Source organism: Lygodium microphyllum, chromosome 3 (assembly GCF_053477565.2).
Source record: "Lygodium microphyllum isolate KBCC chromosome 3, Lygodium_microphyllum_v1.1.10, whole genome shotgun sequence".
NCBI lineage: Eukaryota > Viridiplantae > Streptophyta > Polypodiopsida > Schizaeales > Lygodiaceae > Lygodium > Lygodium microphyllum.
The window spans coordinates 121,653,938-121,675,204 of NC_141137.1; the positions used below are offsets into that span (position 1 = coordinate 121,653,938).

General features: G+C 41.8%; 1 protein-coding gene across 1 annotated transcript in view; it reads left to right on the top strand.

The window, feature by feature from the left end:
• Positions 1-729: 729 nt before the first annotated feature.
• Positions 730-21,267, top strand: part of ATG3 (autophagy 3 (APG3)) — a 51,714-nt gene continuing 31,176 nt past the window's right edge. Inside the window, exons 1-6 of the mRNA XM_087674725.1 lie at positions 730-1,329; positions 1,719-1,789; positions 1,887-2,000; positions 2,357-2,514; positions 10,399-10,484; positions 10,573-10,624. Of these exons, the coding sequence (XP_087530851.1) occupies positions 1,169-1,329; positions 1,719-1,789; positions 1,887-2,000; positions 2,357-2,514; positions 10,399-10,484; positions 10,573-10,624 (642 nt within the window). The 5' untranslated portion in view covers positions 730-1,168. The remainder of the gene's footprint in view (positions 1,330-1,718; positions 1,790-1,886; positions 2,001-2,356; positions 2,515-10,398; positions 10,485-10,572; positions 10,625-21,267) is intronic.

Here is a 21,267-nt window from a genome sequence, read left to right on the forward strand (position 1 = left end):
TTAATATTGGGGCCACGACTTGCCACACCCCATGCTCCACAAAATCTAACTCTCAGTTGGATTGTTGCAATTATAAGAGATTTATACTTCTCATGCTCTCATGATTTCTTTGACTTATTTAGTTTTGATATTATTTTATTTAAAAAGAATTGTTTGAGGAAAAAATCAATGAGTGGTGAAATCAGGTGGTGGGGTAGGTGTGCAAGTAGCACAAAGGTCACGAGTTCAATCCCCATTTGATGAGATCCAAGACACATTATTCTCCTCCAAGATAATTGTAAATATAAATAAATTGGTTGACTAGTCCTTAATTAATCAAGATTCGAAAACTGCCATTTATTAGTAGCTCTCGGCAATCGCACCACTTGTTAGGACCAAAAATGGACCCGAGACTAGCTCCAGGGCTCTAACCGTGCCTCTTAAACTCACTCAAACAACCCTAGGGCCTCGCAACTAGGAGTATATAGACACTATGAATTGATTTATCCAAAGAATATGTTTATATATACTATCTTTAGATTATAATCTAATAATGTGATACCCTTTTTGACTCCAAGCAAAAGGAATACCCAAACATAGCAATGGCTAGCACCTCATAGCACAAAAAGGAGCACACCCTAAGCTTATCGCTGTGGCCCCACTATGCCTCTCGTATACCTTAGGGATTAGCATTACTCTTCTATTATATTATTATTATTAAATTTACAAACACTATGGCCTAGCCTTTGGAAAGGGAGAAGCAGCATCGAGTTTGGAAAGGGCGAAACATTGATGGCCGACTGAATAATTGCTGCAATAAATTGAAGGCTTGATTTGTCGTTACTGAGGAACTCGTCCCTGCAGATTATAGCTTGCTCTCCAGGCATCTGCTTATTACATCAACCTTGTGTTCCGGCGATTGATGGCTGCCTTGATTATGAATGAAGCAGCACCACACACAAGGATAATTTGTCGACGCGAGACGGAGAGAGCTTCTGTATTGATGCTGCAGTAGTTCATATCAGGCCATCGATCACGTGGCAGTCGATACACCCTCTCTCTTCTGCATATCAGGCCATCGTGATCTGAGGAAACGCAGAAGTCACATAAGGCTCCATCGCCATCTCGCTGCGAATTCTTTGCGTCACTGCTCTCTTTGTAGGATCTCCGCCCTGGTAATTCACAATATATGGCGTTCAAACAACGCCTCCACGAAGCGTTCAAAGGCGCGGTGGAAAGAATCACGCCCCCGCGGACGGTCTCTGCTTTCAAGGAGAAAGGAGTCTTAACTCCAGATGAGTTTGTTTTGGCTGGTGACAACCTGGTTGCGAAGTGCCCGACATGGTCTTGGTATGTTTGCTCGGATTGAAATAAGGCATTGCGAGTTGTCAAAGAAAAAGCCAGACAGTTTTCTTGTTTGTGTTGAAATAAGGCATTGCGAGTTGTAAATCAAGTGCCGTCCAATGGTTGTTGCTTTCCCTTTTGTGGTGAATTGAGGCATGGGATTCTTAAATGAAGTGCCAGTCAGTGGTGTTTTCCTTTCTCTTTGTGTTGATATAAGGCATTGTATGGTGCTTTCCTTTTTGTGGTGAGAGGCATTGGGAGTTGTCAAATGAAGTGCCAGTCAGTTGTATTTTCCTTTCTCTTTGTGTTGATATAGGACATTGTATGGTGCTATCTTTCTTGTTTCTGAAATAATGGCATTGGAAGTTGTCAAATAAAGTTCTCATGTACTGCAGGGAAGCTGGTGATCCAAACAAGCGCAAGCCTTATTTACCCCCGGACAAACAATACCTGATAACTAGGAATGGTAAAGGCAGTATCTTGCATATTTCTGGTTAGAATTTCAAGTTTTGAGTTTCTCACTCTGCGCTAATGAAGCTTTTCGTGGGCTGTATACATGCTAGTTCCCTGTCTAAGAAGGGCCTCATCGATAGAGGAGGATTATGAGGCTGCTGGAGGGGAGATTCTACTTGATGGTGAAGATGGTGATGGATGGCTGGCAACTTACGGTGAACCTAGTATGTCTCTTGAGCTGTTTCCTGTGTCTTGAGGTTAGCAAATAAGTCTATTTTTATCTGCCATGTTGGACAATTGAGTTGTTTTTATCTGGCAAGGCTCTTTATATACATAGATGCTACGTGCTAGTGAGTTTCCACTTGCCTTCGCTGAATTTCGTTCATTTGGTTTCATAAATTTGCAGTTTGTTAGCATGGTTGTTGCTTTGAATGCTTTTGTTAGATGTGTCGGTTATCTGTTATTTTTAATATGAGCAAGTAGGTGTTTGTTTGCAACTATGTCCTGCTAGCAGAATGATGATTCTTAGTGCAAACGAGAGAGGTTGATATGAACTGAAAGCTATGCTTGCTGTTTGTAGAGAACCAGAAAGATGATGAAAATGTGCCATCAATGGGCGTTGAAGGTAATTCACTGCAGGGTATCCAAGTTATTCAGACTCTTGCAGGTAGTGATGATGACGAAGCTATACCAGACATGGCGGATTTCAAAGATACAGAAAACATAGAGAATGATCCTGTAAGATACATTTCTTTGCTGCTAGCGACTAGTGCATATCACCTAATTATTTTGTGACAGAGTACTAGATGTTCTTGTTTGTAAGTTTGTCTATATGCTACTAGTGCAGTACATACTCTCATATGTTTGACTTCACTGTGTCTGCCAACATCATAGGAGCTTTCTACAAGCTGGCAATAAATTAACATGTAAAACCTAAATCAATTGATTGGTCGTCACCAATCCTAAATCAATACCTGATCACCCGTTGTGAACCGATAGAATCACTTTTGAATAAGTGTGTGTGGTTGACTTTATGTCTGGTTGCAACCATGAGTGCCAATTTAGGTATGATTTCTAAGAATACATAGGCATCATACGGACTGTTATTGGGTGTGTGGGGTCAATCTTAGTGGTCTGAGATGCAGAGAGTGCAAGTTTCTATCCAACTAGAAAATTTCGGAAGTGGAAATCAATCTGGTTGTGTTTATACAAGTTTGACAACCCTTTTTCAAAGGCTTGGTATTTCACGAAACGGTAGTTGCAACCATAAGTGCCATTTTAGATGATATTATTAAGAATACAGGCATCACATGGACTGTTATTAGGTGTGTAACCGCATGTTCCATCGAAGTTTGGATTGTTAATACGAGTTGGTGACCAAAAGCAAAATCAAATGCCAACTTAGCAATGTTGTAAGGTAATCACGTAGGATCTTCACAACGGATGATCTAGTTGTAGTGCCATTCTTGTGGTTTGTGATGTAAAGGCAAAGTGAAAGGTCATCCATCTCAATGTTTGAAACCTGTCAACGGTTGCTTGATGGATGTCTAAGTGTTTTAACAATACTTAGTCAACAAGACATATACACATTGCACATTAGCTTTCTAACTCAACAGTAGACACGCCATTCAAAACACACACTCTCTGCCCTAATTAACTGGATATCTTGTCCAAATTACTACCCCTTGCAGTATTAAAAAAACAAAATTCCAAAAGCTGCCCAAATATAACAAAGAGAGGCCAAAGGTCTGAAAGATGGAATATACTTGCATGGGCACCTATGAAGAGACCCCAAAAGTTCCCAATTGATGTAATGACACCGATTCCATCATTCAAAAAAAAGAAGCAATTGAACAAGATTCCAACAATTGTTCAATTGCTTTTAACAACCCTGTTTTTGAATTTGCCCAGTTATTCCACATCCTGAGGACCCCAAATTGATACTTTTTCAATTGCATGCAATTCAGCACTAATGTAGACCACTAGATATATTCCAATATGCTGTGCACTGACTGAATTTACAAAATCTACCTTCATCATTGCTGAAATATGCATGCATGCATCCCAAGGCAGTCATGCACACCCTAATTCTTGCTGTTTACAGACCTGGGACTCGTAAAATCTCAATATCCACACTTCAGGTCCAAAATTGAGGCTCCAAACATCAATTATGATCACCAGATTGAACATGCATTAGGCTAGGAGGTGAGAGAAGAAGTGGGTTTTGATCCTCTTGCCCAAAAAGTGCCTTCACAACGGTCCCCTGCATCAAATGAGCATCCAACAGCAGTTGTCTGCTCAATTCGGTACATCAAGAGCTATCTCCTGCAATTTAGGGTTTTGCTGCTTTTTCCAGCCTAGATGAGTGCACAGATCAGGTCGCCTACTGTTGGTTGACTTTCAGTTGCTGCCTCTGCCCCTAGAACTCCACTCTCCAGCCCCTTTCCGGCCTTGCATGACTCTGAACATGGCTGATTGCCATGTGACCTGTCCATGCAAACTTGCCTCTAAAACTGGCATTCTTAAATTCAGCTCATTGAAAATGCTTGGCCCTATTCAACCTCAGTTTTAAATTCCTAAGCTCTATGAATCTCAAAGTGTTGAGACTTTCCACGACTCATTAAATGAGTTAATTCTCTAAACCCCATGACACCAAAAGTCATTCTCAAGTGGCTATTCAATATCTCTGACCACGACCTATATTGGGCACCTAGTGGCACTTGCCTACTACAACTTTTGCCAATGCCCCCCATTGTCCAAGTTAGGGTGGTTTGTCAATGAAGATCATTAAGTAAAAAATTTACAACCTTGAGAGAAGAAAACTCTCTCTTTTCCCCCCAACCCAGAAAAGAAAAGAAAAATCACCCCTCCTTTGAATCTTGCAATTGCGCTTGACTACATTGTAGTGAGGCAAAGATCAAGCTACAATCGAGACATGAGTCATAACTACTCTGTAAAGTAATGCAAGAATTGAGCATAAACAATGTCTCAATCCAAGATTTATTTGGTGCGTGACGTGTCTCATGGAATACATCTTAGGTGTCCCATGCGAATGCACATCACAAGCACATCTATGGATCTCATGTTGCCAATGCAAATGCATAGTTTTAGAGCCAAGTTACAAACTTTTTAGACCCATTGTACAAATTATACACATTTGCATTCCAAGCCATAGTGACTAGTGCACAGAATAGTGATCCTCTAGGTAGCAATATTGTTAGCACACAATACCCTAAATAAAATCAAAGTACATCCAATTGTATGTGGAAAAGAAGGGCATAAGACAAGAGATTGTCCTAATAGAAGCAATTAAACATCTCTCAAGATATGGCTGATTCTAAGAGCAAAAGTCCTAGAACCTAGTGCGGATTTTTAGGGAGGCTAGAGGTAAAGTTTCTAGGTGCTACTTGGTGAAACTTTAGGATTGTGCACCTGTGGATGCTAGTGGATGGAGTGTGACCTAGTAGATCATTCTTAGGTATTGCAGCCTTTCCTCAATGCATTTCAATTGGAGTACTTTGGATTGGATTCATTCAAGCTCAACAAAGCAAAGAATCCAGAGCATCCTTTGATACTCAAGGGGGAGGTGGCACCTCTTACTCCCCTAGACTAGACCAGCTCGGGTATCTAGTGGTCTCTGAAAATTAATTTAATAAGACTGACAATTGTTGGAAAATGGATTAGGAAGGCTGCCACTTGGTAGACTTGGCTATACAAATGGGGAGAAGGCTGCTGGATGCTGGAGGAATAGTCATTCTAGCTTGATGGGAGGTTGAGAGAGAGCCATAGTTGCCATAGGCATTCCATGCCAATTCGAGCCAAAAAAAGACCCTATAGGAGCTAGTGTCGCACCTTGAAGAGTCTACAACAATAGACAACAGCTTGAGGAGGCTAGTTGGCAACTACTAATAGTAGTTTGGGCAGGCAACAACCTATTTTGATCTCCCAGGCAGTATATGACAGCAGCAATAGCAACAAATGCACTTTGGAATAGGGTAGCAGTAGGGCAGCAGTAGCTGATGGCGATGAAACTCTGAAATTTCTCTCTATAGCATTCTCTTTCATTCTTCGGCCATTTCTCATCTTCCCTTAGCAAGTTTCAGCAATTCCAGCCATTAGTGGGGGAGGATTTGAAAATTCTTTGTTGTAAACCTTAATTTACATAAAAAATAAGGTTTTTGATAGCCATCTCAAAAAACGTGCTTAGATTCTAAGGCTAGAACTTGAATTCTAGTGGCTGAAATTGAAGGCTTAGGGAGATTCAAGAGATTAGTCTGCCAACATTAAATTTGGGGCTGAATTTGTCTCGCAAGGAGGAGGATGAAGGCCAATCTCCAAGCAAACCAAGGGGCTAACTGGTTTATAGGTATGCTAGTTATTTGTGATAGTAAGAGGCATTCAGAGAGCAAAGGAGATTCAAGGAATCTCATTGTATTCCATCCAAATTGCAATAGAGATAAAGAAATATCGAAAGGGGCACCAGTTTTGGGGCCAATAGGTTGTCCATTGTCCAAGATTAAGCGATAATGTTTAGCTCATGTGAGCTTTATTATTGCTGTAATTAGTGTAAATTAGGTCATTACCACCCTTTCCCAGAAAGAAAGGCTAGTTTCACAAGGATTTGAGGATTACTACTCTAGCAACCTTCTTCTTTGGAATTGGAAAAGAGAAGCTCTGACCATGGTTTTAGATGATTAGGGTTACTAGATTGGTTTGTAAGCCTTCCCTTGAGTTTAAGGACCTCACCTACATGGGACTTTCATGTAATTTTTTCCAAACAGTGTTATGTATGTTTTATTCTTTTGTGAACTATCAAGCCTTGTGAGGGGAGGGGGGAGTTATATTAGAATTTCCAAAAGGCCAAATTGACTTATGAGACCGAAAGGTGAATACAATTGCTGCATGTCAAAGATGGTGACTAGCAAAAGGTGAATGTAGTTGATCCGTGGTATATAAAGATAAGAAAATCCAAAAAATTAACTAGCAAAGGTGGTATTCATCCATGGTATCTAAATGTAAGAAAATCCAAGAAGATAACAAGCAAAAGGTTCTTTCAATTTGTACTTACACAGAGTTTGCAGCTCTCACACTATTTTATCTACATGCGTGCGCGCACAGTGGATGGATTAATCTTTGTCCACTTAGCACTAGAGCTATACTAAGAGATCCCTTAATTCTGTAATTAGATTAATAGGGCTAGTATGATATACATCTGTTGTAATAATTGTCCCTAATCACTTTTTCCCTCCAATGCCTAGTGAGATACTTTTGGATGTTATGAAGTTGTTCCCCCTAGTATAATGTAATACCTTAAACAATATAATGTAACTTCCACCTTTTTATTGGTTTACTTGGGAAACTATGATAGCCTTTGATGGGTCATGACAGTTGTTGTCATGATATATGACCTCCTTGAATATGGTTGGAGTTTCCTAATGTGTGTGGTTCTAGTGTTACCTTAAACATTTCTTCATTATTCTTATAACAAGTCTAATGGTGCTTAGGATATCCATAGATCAATTAGTCACAACTATTGGGTATATCTTGATGGTTTCAACCTATTGTAGTTTTATTTGATACATATGTATCTTTTAACTCCTATTGTACTTTACACTTCAAAATTTATAAATTGTAAGTGTTTTATCGGATGGCATTATAAGTACTACAACCTTGCCTAAAGCATAGGTGAGCTTACCATCTAGTCGTGATTGACTAGTATCCCTAAAGCATTCTAATGATAAAACTTAGGTAAATATGTGCCTTAATCAACCTCTCTTCTTGCGTTAGGGATAGTAATGTGAATAGATGATGTTTCATGGGGTAATAAGCTCTATATACTGTAGCCTGTTGCTTTAAGGGTTAAAAGACACTTAAAGTTCGGCTCCTTTTAAGTCCTAAATAATCTTTGTTGTCTTATAACTTCTTGGTTAAGTCCTTAATGAGTCATAAAAACTATCTAAAGGTTAGAATTAAAGCAATGAATATTGTTGAGGGGTTATTCAATAAGCCTTTGTACACAACAAAGTTCTTGCTCACTTCTTTGTAAACGCCCCGAACAACGTAGTATGCTTAACAATTATGATATTCACTTGTTTTCGAGATGAACACTTAAAGCTGAAAATGAAAATTACTCACAAAATTACAGCCATGAAAATGTAAAAGTAATGGAGACAAGATTGAGGGTTGAAGATGGGCAAAATCCCCCCCTCCCCCCCTCCCCTCCCCCCTCCCCGAAGGAATGTATTTCTGCTCAACCCAAGTCCCTTAGGGAAGAGCTTAGTTACAATCAACCTGAGAGTGAGGAGAAGTAATTCTCACTGTCACAAGATTATGCAAAGATGTACAAACACACATGCATTATCTATTATGCAATGATAAGAATTGATTTCTTTACAGTATGAGAGAAGAAAGAGGGGAAATCAGCCTTTCTCCATCGTTGATTAGCAGTACATGGATAGGGCTTACTTCTTGTTGCTAAAATGGAAGAAAGAGCTCGAGAAGGAGGTGCTGTAATGAATTTACAGGCTTGCTGTCCTGTAAAACAGCAGTGATAGAAGAGGAAATATGGAGGAATTTGATAATGGAGAAGTGGGGGATGATGATGAGGATGGATGGGGCCAGTTTTTGGCTATTTGTGGGTGCTGTACATGAGTTTACAGCAAAGAAAAATGATGTTGAATGAAGAAAAACGAGCTCTTATTTATAGGAGAGGAAAGAGCTAGTACAAAAGGGGAAAGTGGAGTAGCACAAGACAAGTGTCCAGCCACATGTCATGAGATGTGACAAGTGGCCTAGACTCTTGGAAACTTGTGTGACAAGTGTCTTGACACTTGTCTCTTCTCTATGGCCTTCCTTTTTGGGCTGAATACTGTCAAGAATAGAAACAACCAAATTTAGTAAGCACAGTCAGAGTATAGAATTTACTATTTTTAGAATGACATCCCTATTTTTTTTAGGACTAGCATTTTTAGGCTAATTCGAGGCTCCTAAAATTTAGGGACCCCCCAATATGGGTGTCATATGAAAGCTTTTTCCGTGTACATCGCAAAAACGGTATCAGAATCTTCATGTGACTTTCCTATGCAAAGAAATGTGCATTTCAAGCTTTCAGCCCACACATGCACATTGTACAAGCATTTCATGATCATGCCATCTTGTTGATTGCAACTGTCTATTCTGGCGGATCTAGCCCACACTTCAAGGCATCAATCCTTTCTGTGTGCGAGTCTAACCCTGATATGCGTGAGTTCTGGTCACAGGCGCCCAATCGGGCCATATAGGTGGAAGTGTGAACTATCTTTTCTCTAACCCACTGCGTGGGTCCACCATAACCTGTGACCACTCATCAGTGGCCAGCTCCAATGCACTTTTCTTTATATCTAATTAGTGCAAAGGAAACAAATTTAATAAATCATTATATAGACAAATTAATGAAAAAGGATACAAATTCTGTTTCTATAGAGTTATGACATTCTCAAACCCCTCTTTCCCTTTATATATGTATCCCTAGATACCATGGTGGTCTCAACTCCTCTCTCCTTATGCATTATCTCAAACAACCCGTGTAAGCCCATAGCGGCTGCATCAAAGGGTGTTCTACTCCCTGCATTGCTCAGTCTGTGGGATTAATCTTTGAGTAGTGACATGGACATGAACAAGGTAAATCTGTTTTAATGGGGTGATTGGGATAGCAACTGGTCACTACCTATGATGCGTACAGTGCAGGTCAGTTTATCTAGTTCTCACTAATGCCCGGGATACATTGGACCTTGTACACAATGCATTGGTTGCTGCATATCATAAGGAGTTGTGCCATACATTCCCATATGCGGTCCTTGACCCACCATAGCATGGAAAATAGTGCCTCCACCAAAATATCCTGGCTTCCCTATACTTGGATGGATACTCGGCAGTCCAAAACCCATTGGATTGGCACTACCAAGATGGCCTTGCTTTTGCATATTAAATCCCATGGGTACCATTTGCTTTTTCTCATCACCAATTTTTGGTGCCTCTTTAGGCTGCGGTGGCTATCCTATGGGAGCTTCTTGCTGCCTCAATGCCTTTGAAGATAACATCTTCTTCTTTCCCTTGCTGTCCTTTTTGGGAGAATTTGAAAGTCTCTCAAACTGTGGATCTTTTGGCAAATTGAACAACAATGTCAGCTGCTGCTTTTAACCGAAGCTTGAACTGGTTTGCTTGTTTGGTTTTGTAGGTATCAGTCAGTGCCCTTCCCTTGCAAAAATGTTTTCTTTATTTATGTTGTTGCTATGCTTGTATAATTTATTGGAAAATTTGGCCTGAAGGCTCTTTGTAAATCTGTTGATAATTGCCACTTTGAATGCATACAATGGCATTACTTCCAACCATATTTTTTTATGATTTGGTATTTGTTATTTTCTTTGTTGAAACACACACACACACACACACACACACACGCTGCGTGCGCGCGTATGTATTCACGCATGTATAGATATACATACATATGTGAATACATGATGTGGTGTATGTATGTATAGATGTACTCATGATAGGATTTTCATGGCTGGCCAGAAAGCCTGATGTACATACTTTCATTCAGTTTAAGCTTCTTCATGAAAAAAGAAGAGATCTTTTTTGCAGGCTACCTTAGAGGCTCCATATATTGTTGCCAATGAACCTGATGAGGATAATATTCTGCGAACACGTACTTATGATGTCAGCATAACGTAATACTTTTTTTTGGGTTTGTTCTAGTTTGGTGTATTTACTCTTTCCAATAATTCCACCTCCTAACATGCAAGTTTGTACTGCCAGCTATGACAAATATTATCAAACTCCACGTGTTTGGTTGACTGGATATGATGAGGTTAGCTATCTGTCAACTTTTTGAGGTTCTAATGAATTTCTCTATGCTTTGTGTTTTTTAAATATAATTTGTTGTTAGAATCCTGTGTTTATTTGGAACTTAGCGATTGACATTTACATGGTTGCTTAAATTGTATTTAACATGCATTATCATTAATTTGACATCAAAGTTTTTAATTTTGTTTTTGACTGGTAAAATATCTGTCAAATCATTCAATTGTGCAGTAGAGCTCAAAGCTATTGTTCAACTCTAGGTTTTCGTCTCATTCTGCATTCATTTTCCTTTCATTTGTGAGCATGCACTTTCCAGTTGCTTTTAAAGCTAAAAGAACTACAAACTGATGAAGGGCCAGACTTGTAGGTTGTTTCCTTCTCCATGGTAGCAAACCCTTATGGTTATGGATGCACAATTGCTTCAGGGTTTCTTGCTCTAGGTGTTGTACTCTCTAATTCTCTAATTGTAGCATCAACCTAGTACTTTGGATCCTAGCACATTGAAGCTTTCCTGGACCCATGTGTATTTCTGTTGGAAGTGGTGGCTTCTACTTACTATCTCTTGTCCAATGTTGCCTTTCCTCTGTTACATATGAATAATTGACTTTGAGGTTTCATTTATATCCCTGTATGTTGGACAAAGAGCTTGGTGGTATTGTCTCTCTCCAATTCAGAATAGGGTGTGAGAGATGGATCTCTTTCTTCATACCTTGCCAGTGTGGCCATTTTCTGTTGCCTCATTTAACCTTGATGATGTAGCACATGGGACAAAAATTTATATTTAAACATGGTCACAATTGAGAGTTCTCTTATCTTTTAGCTCCCTAGTTCATGGGTAGTGTCGGAGAGAAAATAGAACAGATACCAATACTCTAGCATTCTTCCTTGTTCATACATACCTTTTCCTCTTTAAAAGTATTGAATGAGCCTGAAAGCTATCATTTGATCAAATTAATAATACCTGGGAATGGGCCATGGATGGCTGCCTTAATGCCATAGAAGAATCACTTGGCGATGTACAATTAGCTTTGATGGCTCCTAATAGCACAAATCTCTACATAATTTTGAAAGTCACTCAATGTAATATTATCCATCCTCCAACCATTAAATGATCTTGTGCAACTAGAATTTTATTACCCATATGCTCCTCCTTGTTGAGGTACGTGAGTTAATTAAATGATCCCTACAATGGTGCATTTTGCAGTGTTTCAGCCATGGGGTATAATCACTGCATCTCTTTGCAAGACTTTTGCATGACACCTTGCAAACATTGTAATCAATTTTGGTACTATTAGGGTACTTCTTTTGTGTTAGGGTATGGAACTTATCATTGCCTCGCAAGAGGATGAAACTATAGCATGTCTTAGAAGCGTGGTTGGGTGCATCTGGCCCTCTCTTGCTGTTGCTGTGCTAAATCTGACAGCCTATGTTTTGCACTGTCATAGCTCTGTCATCAGCTGGCGACAACCCCCCAACCCTTGCGACTGCATTTTGATGTTGCTTGTGACCTGGATGGCCCTTTTTCTTGGTGTTTTTTGTGTTTTTACAGCCTGTTGCAGGTCCAATCAGCCTGCAACATCCTGTTCACTGCCTAGTGGTCAATCATCGTCCTTGAGAGCATTGCATTTTGTTAGTGGACAATGTGAAGATAAGCTAGGGTTTGCATTGAAAAAACATAGAATGTACGAACACGACTAAAACAAAATAACTTAGACAATAATGCAAAAACCCTATACGCAAAACACATAACACAACACACACAACTCAAAAATGCTAAAACACAAAATACAAATAGAGGAGGATAGAGAACTCTGAAGCAATGCTGTAAAGAAGGAAAGAGTGTAGTAGTGTATAGAATGCGCAAAAGTAGAGTAGTGAATGTAGTCGGAGTGTGATGTCCACCGGAGATGGATCCCGAGTGATGGTGTAACTACTAGTCAGAGTTGAGAGAGTGCTGAATGTGAAAGGGCAGCAGGCTGATCACCAAAATGCAGCAGTTTGGAGGCTAGAAATTGGTAAACACAGCAATGTACTCCCTGAACGAGGTTGGAAACTGATCGTTGTGTTGAGAAACCACTTCTTCAGTTTACACATGCAGTAGTTTGGAGGCTAGAAATTGGTAAGACAACAATGTACTCCTTGAATGAGGCTGGAAATTGATCATTGTGTTTGAGAAACCACTTCTTCAGTTTACACACTTCATTTAGGGTTTTGCACTGATAGCCCCAAAAAGGGTTGGTGTCCACATTTTGGCCACTTTCAGTGGGCGCCCACATAGTGGTGTGCCACCTAGACAGCTTATGCCTATAAATAGACAGTCACTTCATTCATTCTTCCCTTCTACCACCCTGCTACCCTTGAGTAATTCTTCACCCCTCTTCCTTCGTCATCAGATACCCTTCACTTCTCTCACCAGCCCCTTCCACTACCCTCACACCCCTTCAGGAGGACATTGCAGTTTGTGGCTCGTGGTTGCCTTCACCCTTCCTCTTCTACTTCAGGCATCCTATTCTAGCATCAGGCCTTGTGTTTGGAGCATCTTCCACTTGGCGTCACCATCATCAGCTTGGTGTCAACACCCTTTTCCTTCACGCAATGCTTTCACCTGCGTTTTTTAGTTTGGAGGTTTTCTTCTTGCTTGGTGTTATCATCTCCAGGTTGCTGTTAGCATCCTAGCCTGTGGTGACAGTCTACATCATTGAGCATTAGTGATTTCATCACTTGTCTATCACAGGGGCTGTGCGGACCTGCATTTTTGCAGCCTAGCTTCTTCTCCATCACCTGGCATCACTCATTTGTCATAGAGGCTGTTAGGACTTGCGTTTTTGCAGCCCGAATCATCCTCCATCATTTGGTGTCATCATTATGTACTTGGCATCAGTATTTGGGTTGCTCTCCCCATGTTCGATAGATCCGACACTCTGGGATTTGTGTTTTGTTGTCCAGGTGACTTCTCGGCATTAGAGGAACGCATTTCGCTCCCTCGATAGTTGGTGATCATCTTCTACATCTCCGATGGCATCAGAGGATTGCGGTCCGCTTCCTTGACAACTGTCTTTCACCTTCCAAAGATTACTTCGATACCCCACTACGTGGAGGATTGTGTTTCGCTCCCTTCACTATGCAGATTTCCAACAAGTGCTATTGCCTAATTCAGACAGGACAGTGCAGTTATCTTTTGAGATTCAGTGCATCATCATTGTGTTCTTCTTGTGTAGAAGGGGTCCATGACTACTTCCAAAAGTAAAAAAGGCTGGCTGTCCTACCATGGCAACATGAAAATGCAAGTACGTCCTACTACTACCTTGGATATGCAATGCTTTTGAACATGAGAAAGTCCTCAAATATTGAATGTTGTCTCAATGTTGCACAAAGACAAGATACTTGGAAGTTGGAAGTTGGAAGGGACCTATCCACCAAATGCAAGAGACTAGACAAGAGGGGTTGTCCATCTTAATGTAGAAGGTCATCTCCTGCAAATCTGAAGAAAATGAAGCAACCAGCACTCCCGAAAGAGGAAGACATGTGTTCAACAATCACGAAGGCCGAAAATGCAACTTCCCAACACTTGTCTATTGACCTAAAAATAGATTACAAACTTACTAGCTCTTTAAAACAGCCTGAAGACATGTAAATTAACGAAATTCTCATTAAACGGTGCACGATCCTAGAGAGTTTCTATGTCCCATAAGCAAAACCCTAATTTGGGAGGATCCTTTTGCATCTATAAATAGACAAGCTGCCCACCATTCGGCCCATCCTCTTTTTTGCAAGTTGCATCAATGCACACACCCTTTGCTACTATTGGCGCTCAATTTTCAGCCTTTAACCCTGACCTGTCTACTGTCTAACCATCATCAACTGCAGCCACACATCTACATCACCTAGCGTCCATTCTACAGTTGCTGTCCTCCTGCCAAAAGGAACTAGACATCTGCATTTTGTTGCAAGCATCTCCATATTGCCACGTCAATGTTCAAGCATTAGTCAACAACCTGTATTTTACTGTTTTGCAGACCACCCTACATCAGCACGTATCACTCCAAATGTCACCTTGCTATTTACAACTCCAATGTGTCAAAAATAACAAGTATACTCTGATACCATGTCAAAATAACAAGCACGCTCTAATACCATGTCAAAATAAGCAACGATGCACAGAGAGTAGGATTTGCGCAGAGTAACACAGTGTGTACGGCAAACACTGAGAGAGAGGAGACCATACACCTATGAGCCACTCCTACCCACTCTTCATCACCCAATGAGAGAATCAGACCTGTCTCACCTGGAGTTTGTTCCCGACAGCTTGTGCTTCAAGACATGTGAGGCTGGTTACAGTACAATCTGTGTTTCCAGCTAGAGCTACCACATCACTTGATATTGGCTAGTCTTTCATTGATTGGAGCGATTCATGGGTCCGCCCTTCTATCTTGTAGCACATGCATAGGCTCACCACCACTTGTGTGCTCAGATGGTTGGCATGGAGGTTGGATCCTTGCTTTCATTGTTAGCAACATTGGAAACGAGTTTCATCTTGGGAGACCTTGTTTGTTCGTGTCCATGGTTGGATGGTTGTAGAAGCTCATTTTGGCTTGAGTTCTAGGAATCTTACGTTTTTTTGGGAGGGGGAAAAAGCAAATTATCTTCGACTCAGACATGTTGTACTGTTATAAAGGCTTTGATAGGGAGATATGGTTGCTACTTCACATGAGTCTTGTATGGTCTAATTTATTGGATTGTAGATGCTAGGACTTTAGAGGGGGATCTATAGTGGAATCTTATGAGCTAGTTTGATGGATGTCCACTTTATAGGGCTATTTTTAGTTATGAGCAATTCTTTGTGGCTATTCCACATTCTTTGCTTCTCTCTCTTTTGATCGATCCATTAGATTTGATATGTTTGTCTTCACACATGGTTGGAGTTCAGTTCCTTTCTTGGATGATCCATTGACGAGTGAAGGTTTAAGTCGGTGGTGGCACTTTCCATGATTTGTTTGCACACTAATGCTTCAAGTTGCATATTGGGATAGACTATTGCAACCTTGTATCATTTAGCCTTTGATCAATTTATTCCTTCTTTCTCTTGTTTATCTTAGTTTTCTTTCCTAGTCTTACAAGCTCAAATATCGATGACACTTAAGCGTTTTGATCATACAACCTCTATCATCTATGTTACTTAGCATGAGGCTTCTTTACTTTTGTAGGAGATACTTCTTGATTATCTCATTAGCCATGGTTTGAGGGAGTTTCAAGCATGGGCCACATTCTCCACCCAACTTGAACAAGTGGATGAGTAGGCCAGTCACATTACTAGTTTGGATTTTGCCACAATACTTGCAAGTCCATTGATAGGTATTGGCTTTATTTGTGGTTTTTTCAATGTTCAAGGCAAAGGCTTCATGAAGAGGTTTAGGCATTGTGATAGAGGCTAAGAGTAGATAGAGGTATAGGTAGAGGTAGAGAGGGGTACAAGTAGGGGAAGGGAAAGAAGAGGAGATATAAGTAGAGGTAGGGAAAGACTCAAGGGAAGGGAGAGGTAAAACCTAGAAGAGATGGTGATGGTAAGAGAGAAGTAGGGGAAGAGAAGGTAGTAAGATAGGTAGAGGTAGAGGTAGAAGTTGAGATGAAGAGGATGTGGTAAGAGAAAAGTAAAGGAAGAGGGCGAGGAAGAGCTTACTTGAGATGTGGAGAATGGAGCTTGAGAACTTAGAGGAGTAGAGGATGGAGCTTGCTTGAGGTGAGAGTTTGAGGAGTAGAGGATGGAGGTTGGGAGCTGAGGATGGAAGGAAAAGTGTGTTGAGAAGCTGAGCTAGGGATGTGCAGCAAGGAGTGTGTGAGTGTGACGGTTGGTCAGAGTAAGTCAGAGAGGGAGAGTGAAGTACGATTAGATTTGAGTGTACCAACAATGTGTTGGTACACATAGAATAAAATGTATTTATATTTAGGGCACGTAAGGGTGCATTCACATGCACAATGTGCGTGTACTATACAAGGAGGTTAAACTAGGCCTTTATCCCAACAAACTCCCACTTAAAGGTCCGAAGTGAACCTCTAACCAACTCCCATTAGTCGGATGTAATGCTCATGCTGAGCTTTGGTTAGGCTTTTAGTGAGAACATCTGTAGGGTTGTCCTATGTTTTGATCTTGGTCAATGTGATTTGGCCATCTTCCAGAATCTGTCTAATGAAGTGATATCACACATCTAGATGCTTTGTGCGTGAATGATACATGGCATTCTTAGCCAGATACACAGCACTCTGGCTATCATATCCCAAAACTGCAGTACTCATAGACATGCCGAAATCCAACTTCAGTCACAGTGACGTATTCAACTTCAGTGGTACTTAGTGCAACAATGTTCTGCAACCTGGAACACCAAGAAACAGCCCCACTAGCAACTATAGAGACATACCTGTTGGTGGACCTACAAGTGTCCAAGTCACCTGTCATGTTTGCATCACAATAACCCTACAAACTAAGTGCACCATGCCCATAGCAAATACACTTTCTTTGCATACCCTTGAGGTATCGAAGAATACACTTGACAGCCTCCCAATATGTTTTGCCAAGATTTGACATAAACCTGCTAACAACTCCCACTGCATGAGCAATGTCTGGATGAGTAGCAACCATAGCATACATAAGAGAGCCACAAGCTGATGCATAAGGGACTCCCTTCATAGCATTTGCTTTCACATCATCTTTTGGGCTGTTGGCTTTGCTAAGCTTAAGGTAAGGAGGTAAGGGTACCCCAAAAGGCTTAGCTTCAGCCATGTTAAATCTGTCCAGTACCTTTTCAATGTGCTTTTCTTGAGATAAAAACAACAATTTCTGCATTCTATCTCTACAAATTCTCATGCCCAAAATATGCTTTGCATTCCCCAAATCTTTCATGGAGAAAGCTGATTTCAGCTAATTTTTGAGAGCATCCAAGCTAGTCTTTCTTTTCCCAGCTAGCAACATATCATCCACATATAAAACAAGTATGATGGGGCTGCCATCTGTATCCTTTTTCATGTACAAGCAATGATTTGCATGGCTGCGTGTAAAACCATGAGATAGCATAAAAGTGTCAAAACTTTTTGTACCACTGTCATGGTGCTTGCTTCAGCCCATACAAGCTGCATTTTAGTTTACACACCATTTGCTCTTTTCCAGGAACTACAAAGCCCTCCGACTGTTTCATGTAAATTTCCTCATCAATGTCACCATGCAAGAAAGCTATTATTACATCCATTTGATATAGATCTAAGTCCAATACAACAGTGAGAGCAAAAAGCATACGTAGAGTGGTCTGTGAGCGGTAGAGTCATCCCTTGGACAGGCTGTGTTAGGGTTTCTGCACAGTTAGGGTTTGGTACAGCAGTACGGCAGAGGGCAGAAGCCACATCAGCAGGCAAAGTACACACTGCCACGTCAGCAGCCATGTCAGCAGACTGCGCAGGTGCCACGTGGCAGCTTGCAGTGTAGTCGGACAGTTATTTGGCATTATTTTATTGCAATCGGCTGCATTTAATGCAGCCGACCTGGTTATTTTTATGCCTTTTATTTCTGCTTTATATAGCAGTCCTCCAGCACATTGTTGACACATTATTCAGTGATTTCAGATTCTTATCTTGCAGTTGGTTGAGACAGACTGTGCTTGGGCTAACGGAGATCGAGGTCATCAAGTTGGATACATACGTAGATATTTCCTCTGGCCCCTTGTATATTTCTGCACTCTTATAAAGCATACTACACTGCAGATTTTCTGCGTTTAGAGTTTCCTTTTCTCTCTCTCTTCTCTCTGTGTTCACTCTCTCTCAGTCTTTGTTCTACTATTCCGCATCGTTGCACTCTGACATGGTATTAGAGTGGTGAAGATGGACTGACGAGGGCTGAACCTATCTAAAGAGGAGATTTCAGCGCGACACAAGGTTGCGTTTCCAGGATTAGAGGGCGAGCGGGAGGGCTACGCATCGGATCAAGGTTGAAGTGAGTGTGGGCGTGCGGGAAAGGAGACTAATCGGTGAATTTGCTACAGGTTATTACTATTCGAAGGGAAGGAAGGCTGCATTTGAGGCCTTTCATTGCAGATTTTACCTTTTCATCGCGGGTGAAGAAGGTTTGGGCATCGGAGGAACCAGCCCTAGAGGGCTGCGTTTTCATAGTCAGAGGGGCTTGATTTTGCATTTGTGCAGGTATTGTAGGTTAATATGTCTACAGAGAGTGATTTGGAGTTCCATGCGATCATGGACAGGAAGATGCCTGTCCTACCGGCTCTTCCATTGGATCAAAAGCTTGATGGTGACAATTACCGCATCTAGCGGGTGATGATGTTGGCCATTTTGGAGTCTTATGATTTGGCGGAACTGGTGATGGAGAAGATTAATAGGCCCTCGGTGAGGGATGAGTCCGAATTCTCTTCCAATGCTCGTGCGGAGTTGACTAAGGCCCAATCTCATTGGGACAAACTGAATGCTAGGATTTGATCTTTTCTGTTTCTGTCTTGCACCATAGCCGTGATAGCTCACATCGAGCACTTGACGGTGGCTTGAGAGATATAGCTGGAGCTCGATTAGATGTACAACCGGATGACCCTGATGAAGAGGGTTTCTTTGGAGGTGCAGATGCGGACTTTGTCCGTGAATAAGTCTTTTTCGCTTCGGGAACACATCAACAAGCTTCGGCAGCTTCAGATGCAGGTTCAAAATGCGGGGAAGCCTATTTCCTCGGAAGACATGGCGATCACTTTACTATCCCAGTTGCTGCCACGATTCGGTACTTTTTATTCCGCTCTTATTGCATCAGGGTGGGAGTCGACTCTTCGGTGGGAAGAGTTGGTTCTTATGGTCTTGGACCAGGAGGAACAATTGAAGGGGCAGAATGCTTCCAAATTAGAGGCATTGGTTGGTCAAGCCCCTCAGAAGAAGGGGAAGGACCAAAAGAAGGAGGACAACAAATCCAAGAAGGACAAGGAGAAGGAATCGACTTGCCATATTTATAGAAAGACCGGTCACTGGAAGAAGGATTGCCCCAACAAAGACAAGAAGGATACCAAGAAGAAGGACACGAAGGATTCTGGAGGGGTGGCTGTACCCTCATCAGCTGCTTTTCTACACTTAGCAGTCATTGAGGACTCTACATCGAAGACTTCTGATGCTGCGATGACAACTCCCCAGGCTCGAGAGTGGATTGTGGATAGTGGTGCCTCACAACACACGACTCCTTCCGTTGGTGTTGCCCATTTGCGACCTTCACGTGGGCAGATTCTCATTGGAGACAGCTCTTCTGTATCTATTGCTGCGCGGGGTGAGATGCAGCTTATTCCAGATGGACGTGGTGGTACCCACACCTCTGAGGTGTTGCATGTGCCAGGTTTGGGGTATCATTTACTTTCGGTCCATAAGATTTGTGCTCTTGGCCTCTTGGTGGAGTTTGACAGTGATATTTGTTCGAGTCCTTGATCGTGGATCGAGGAAGGTTATTTTTGCAGGGTATGAGGAGAATGGCGTCTACAAATTGAAGTCTTCTTCAGCTCTTACTTCTCTTCTTCTTACTTCTCGGACACAGTCTGAGTTTTGGTATGCTCGGTTTGGCTACCTGAACTACGAGTATCTTTGGAAGGTGTCGCGAGGGTCGTTTGTCCAAGGATTGCTAGACATAGTGTGAGCCATCAGCCATGTGTCTCCTGCATTCGTGGGAAATGCATCGGGATGCGATTCCCAACAAAGCTTCTAGGCGGTCTACTTCACCCATGGAGCTTGTATCTACGGATCTTTGTGGCCTGATGAGGACCGAGTCCCTGAAGGGGAGCTTGTACTTCATGTTGATTGTAGATGACTACAACAGGATGACTTGGGCCTATTTCTTGACTTTGAAGTCAGAGGCTTTCTCTCACTTCAAGGATTGGCTTCTCGAACCGTTCTGGCCGGCGACTGAAGACCTTGTGTTCAGACAAGGGAGGTGAATTTATGTCTAATGAGTTTACTCGTTTCTATGCAGATAGGGGCATTCACTAGGAGTTTGCTAACACCAATACTCCCCAAGAGAACGGCATTTTGGAGCGAAAGAACTGAAGTGTGATCGAGATGGCATGCCCCATGATGGAGCACCGACAGACACCTCAGTTTCTGTGGGCCGAGACAATGGCTACCCTAGTTCACATCCTCAATCGATCTCCCACTTCGGCCGTTGACAGGATGACACCTTTTGAGGCTTACTTCGGGACTAAGCCTGATGTCTCTTATTTCAGGATCTTTGGGTGTGACGCTTATGTGCACATTTCGAAGACGCAACGTGATAAGTTCGAGGTGGCTTCCTGACGACAGTTTTTTGTTGGCTATAGCTTCCAGTCCCAAGGTTATTGTTTGTTTGATCCCATCAAGCAGGATGTCTACACGAGCCGAGATGTGCGGTTCGTGGAAGTACCGGCCACAAAGGGGGGTGAGGAACACCTTGTCCTTGGAGATCCAGGGGAGAGTTGGGCTCTCGAGATAGTTCCTTTGGAGCTAGAGCGTCTTGATGGAGATTCTTCTTTTGATTCAGAGTCTTCTCTTCCACCGGCCACCCCCGAGGATTTTCCGCCAGTGGATGTTCTTGAGTCTTTAGGAGATGGAGAGCGACGTCCTGCTCCTTGTTGGGCCCGTGACACACTCCGAGATTCAGGG